The 4,326-nt window shown below is 39.3% G+C and overlaps 1 protein-coding gene across 1 annotated transcript; it reads left to right on the top strand.

The window, feature by feature from the left end:
* Positions 1–492: 492 nt before the first annotated feature.
* Positions 493–4,245, top strand: LOC110963519 (unconventional myosin-XV-like; the record flags this gene model as incomplete). Its single annotated transcript, XM_051944808.1, has 8 exons — positions 493–518; positions 1,536–1,677; positions 1,832–1,943; positions 2,346–2,691; positions 2,790–2,853; positions 3,852–3,924; positions 4,004–4,080; positions 4,169–4,245. Coding segments are annotated over exons 2-8 (782 nt in total), but the record flags the coding sequence as incomplete, so codon positions are not given.
* Between the last annotated feature and the right edge of the window lie 81 nt (positions 4,246–4,326).

The following is a 4,326-nucleotide window of genomic DNA, read 5'->3' as shown; positions in this document are numbered from 1 at the left end:
CAGCTGCAGCAGTAAAGTGACACATTAATGTATCAATATATAATACAATTATAGACCCTAAATGCACCATCATGAATAAAAATACTTACTTTGGGTTCGTTAAGTATATTTGATGCTAATACTTTGTACATTTACTTAAGTTAAAATTTTAATGCAGGTCTTTACTTGTAACAGTATTCTATACTGTGGTAATGTGAAGGTTGCACTTATCACACTCACATTCTTGTAGGACTTGCAGTATTGTGCACGCAGACAAGAAGTGCTCCCTTGTGAAAGATGGTTTTCTTCTTGTGACACCGTTCTTGGAGCTTGTAACAAAGTATATGTCTTGAAACTAATTAAACAGCACTGACAGCCAGATCACTTGATTTGTGCTGATATTCGTGTCTTATCTTCATGTGCAGTCGGACAGTTGGGATGCCCAGGTTTTCGGTGTTCTCATCGTGGAATCCGTTTCCTGAAGGTGGTGGGAGCATCAGGCATCAACCCAAACATCTCCGACTGCTTTCGAGCTACAGGTAAACCTTCTGTCTGCAAACGTAAACACAGTTGAGAATAAGCAAAATTACTTCACTAATATTTCAGTTTCACCCTTGTAAGGGACACAATTATAAACAAATCAAACATTCAAAGTATAGCGAGACAAACAAGAGAAATATAGTATTACAGCCCAGGGATGTAACAATAGCTGTTAAAAAATGACAAATACTTAAACATTGTTTCAAATAACGTCCTCATTTTATTGTCTTACTAAATGTAAATGTCTCACTTAGTCTACATACATCATATTTTTTTAAAAATATCTTTTTCTGTTTGGTTTTACAATGAGAAAAATGTGTGGTTTAGTTTAAAATGACAAGGTAAAATTGTATTAATCCCCAAAGAAATTCTTCAAAGAGCTGTAGTGGCTGTGATGGTGGGATTTGAACCAACGCCTCCAAAGAGATTGGAGTCTTGATCCAGCGCCTTACACCACTGTGACACACTGTTATTACGATGGCACAGTGATCAAATCCACTCCTTTCCTTTCTGACTTGCATATTGCCCAGTTTTAACTCTGAGCGGTAAAATGTCAGATCTCAGCTGTGTTCATGAAGTCATTTTGACTTTTTTACAAGCTTGGGATAGTTACAGGGATGACTTCTAATTACAGTCGTGTGGAGACTTTAAAGCTGCAGACATTAATTACCTATAAACCACAGAACGCGTTGTGAGCACATCATCTCAAAAAGAAGCTAGTTACACATCCATTAGACACAGGATAGCATTTACTATAGCCATGTTTGTGTCCACCTGATAATAATAAGTCCAAACTATAGTCTCCACCAACCCCTGAGACAAATATCTGGCTCCTTAGTAGCTAAACGCTCCACTATATATCATTAGCAGCTAGAGTAAGTTGTGACGCCAGTAGCTCTGTTGCAGGTGCTGTCTGCTGTTTAATCTTTCTAGGTTTTCAGACTTTCTTCTTGATTCATTCCAGCTTATGTGCTTATGTGTCTTGGACAGAATGTTAACTCAGGTTATGAATGTAGCTTTGCAGATGTGCTGTCAGTTGACCTCCAAGGTGCCGACAGAGTGGAACTAGAACTAAAAAATGAAAATGTGGTGCTGCAGTCCACCCGAGCTCCTCAGATCACTGCCATGATCAGATTATTCCTCCGGGAGCTCATCAAGGTACTTCTCTTTTTGCCATCGTGGTTTACTTCATTGCCTTTCCTTCTGAACCTTTGTAACCTCTCCTGACAATATCCCCTCTTGCTTTTGGTAAAGCCTCAGTAATTTTAGTCCATGTGTCACCATCTTGCACATCTGTCTCCCTGCTCTCCAGGACTCAGGCCATGTGGTGGCTCTGAAGAGCTTTGTAACGGATGACAAGAGTCTGCTTAACCTCAACAAGGGTGACGTCATCAAACTGCTGCCAATGGAAGGACTCCAAAACGGTGAGTTTAGGATTGGGATGTCAGGCACACTCATGTACTTATGGTAATTTAGGAATCATTATTTTTTGGTGCTGTGAATGAGGACAACAGGAGGGTTAAGACACCTAAACTTGACAATCTTTAAGATCTCATTATTCTAAATATCATATCTTATTTCAAGAAATCTTCCCAAGCCATTTTTCACTTGTTCTATTGGCAGATTTTTTCACTTCTTTCAAGGTAAAAGTTCTTTGAAATAAGATTTTTTTTTTCTGGTTTTGAGGGGGCCATTTTTTCCAGTCTAACACAGCACTGTAGAGTTAGGCGCGGTTATGCAAGACCAGGGTTAGATATGCATATTTATATCCATGATTTAATGCATATCAACATGTTCTTTCCATTAACTCCTGTGTAATCCACTAGGCTGGTGTTTTGGCACCTTGGGAGGGCGCTCTGGTCTTTTCCCAGAGAACCTTACTCAGCCATCTGCAGCTCCAGACTATCATTACCTACATCTAGACCGAAGAGATGACCGGAGGAAAAGCATGAAGATCGTTAGACCTGTCGGCTCCCCTGAGAGCCGGTCTCCAGGTCCCATGAGCAGACCACTGAGGAGACCGTGGAGAGAGGAGTCAGAGCAGCTCAGCAGAGAGGCCTCAGTCCCCATGCCAGCAATGGAACATAGATCAGGACAGAGCTCGTTGCAGGGCTCTGTCCACGAGTTGGAGATGCTTACTGCAATGGCTGAATTTGCATCAAAGTACTTTCGGTATGCTAGAATACTAATTATTGCTGTGGATGAAAGTGGGCTAGGTTCATGTAGCATGACAAGACTAATTTTGTGCTCCTTTTATTTGTTTATCTAAGAGTGGGGTCTACAGGTCTGCCAGCAAGTGGAAGAAATTTTACAGAGGCAGTTCAGCACACAAAGGTAAGACAATTCAGTCCTTCTGATGTCGCATGTTTTAGTGTGGAGTAAGCCTTTAAAACTGCTGTCCTAGAGTCCCAGAAATGCCAGTTAACGCACAGCTATAATGCCAACTTCCCTGAAATAAAATTATGTTGTTCAGCCACTGACATCACCTACTTATAGTCCAAAAAAACCTCTGTCAGTGCTGTGGTGAATGACATTAACTAGAACATTCTGCTTTACATTTGTACATATGTCTGATTTTAGACTTTCTTCGTGGTAATAAATCAAGTCCCTAGACTTTACATAAATATAATACATTTTCCAAAAGAACATCCAAATGTTCCCGTTTTTATGCAGATGATGCCATCATGTGCGTTTAAAAACTTGTTCTAAACTTTTAAAAGGCTTTTCACAGAAGCACAAGGCTTTGGTGTTCTTGCTCTGATCCACATAGTGAAAAAACATAAATTAAAGATTTTTTTATTTCATCAATGTTTTGCATTTAAACAAATAGAGAGAATAATTGAAATGCAGTAGTTAAGGTAAAGCATTTTCACTATTTAGGAATTCGGTGAAATAGAAGATTGTCCAACAAAATGTATGAATCAGTCATCTCAGAAAGCACAAATTCAAATCAGATTCTTATTCCAAAACAGAGCTTTGTTTCTCTCTCAAAACTAATAAACACAATACAATCCACTGTGTTATCTACATTGGATTATGTAGATATGTTTAACTGTCTGCTGTTGCCACTCTTAAAGCACCTAATGCCATTTGAATTCTATAATTCAGCCACCTACCATAGTGACCACTGGAAATGGCGCTGGAAGATCAGTGGTCATTACTGGCATAACATCCATTCATCGATCAATTATGTATACACCACTTTATCCTCTGTAGGTTCACTTTGCTACCAAAATTTCTGAGCTATTTAACATCCTTAGTTGAATTGAAAGTGAACAACCGTGTCAATAAAACCTAAAAAAATAGCTGCATTATCTTTTGTTTTCATCCAGATCCCCATTCAGGAGAGCCTCATTCTTTACAATGATGAAGAAATCAAAGATCTGTCTATCCAGTGCTTCATGGGTAAGTGCATCCACACTATCACATGGTAGTCGGTGTTTTTCTGCTCCTCCATCATCCACATATTTATGCATCCCTCCAGACTTGTTGCAGTTCATGGAAGACATGCCAATGAAGAAGAATAGCACCAGATTAGACTGCCTGGGACGTATCCTGCTGGTTGGTGTTCACACAGTCATGCTTTCTGTGATTCGATCTACTTCAGACAGACTTTGATGAGATTTAAAGAATTTCGCTTTCTGTGCAGCGAGGCAAGGAAAATGAAATGCTGAGAGATGAAATCTACTGCCAGGTCATCAAGCAAACCACCAACAACCCAACAAGGTAAGTTTTTGTTATTTGTTAAAGATTTTGGGAGCAACTTCAGTTGAATGGTATGAATAAATAACAAGGAATGAACCATTT

Source organism: Acanthochromis polyacanthus, unplaced genomic scaffold, assembly GCF_021347895.1.
Source record: "Acanthochromis polyacanthus isolate Apoly-LR-REF ecotype Palm Island unplaced genomic scaffold, KAUST_Apoly_ChrSc contig18, whole genome shotgun sequence".
Classification (NCBI taxonomy): Eukaryota; Metazoa; Chordata; class Actinopteri; family Pomacentridae; genus Acanthochromis; species Acanthochromis polyacanthus.
The sequence above is the reverse complement of the archived record's forward strand: the minus strand, read 5'-3'. Positions and strand labels throughout refer to the sequence as shown.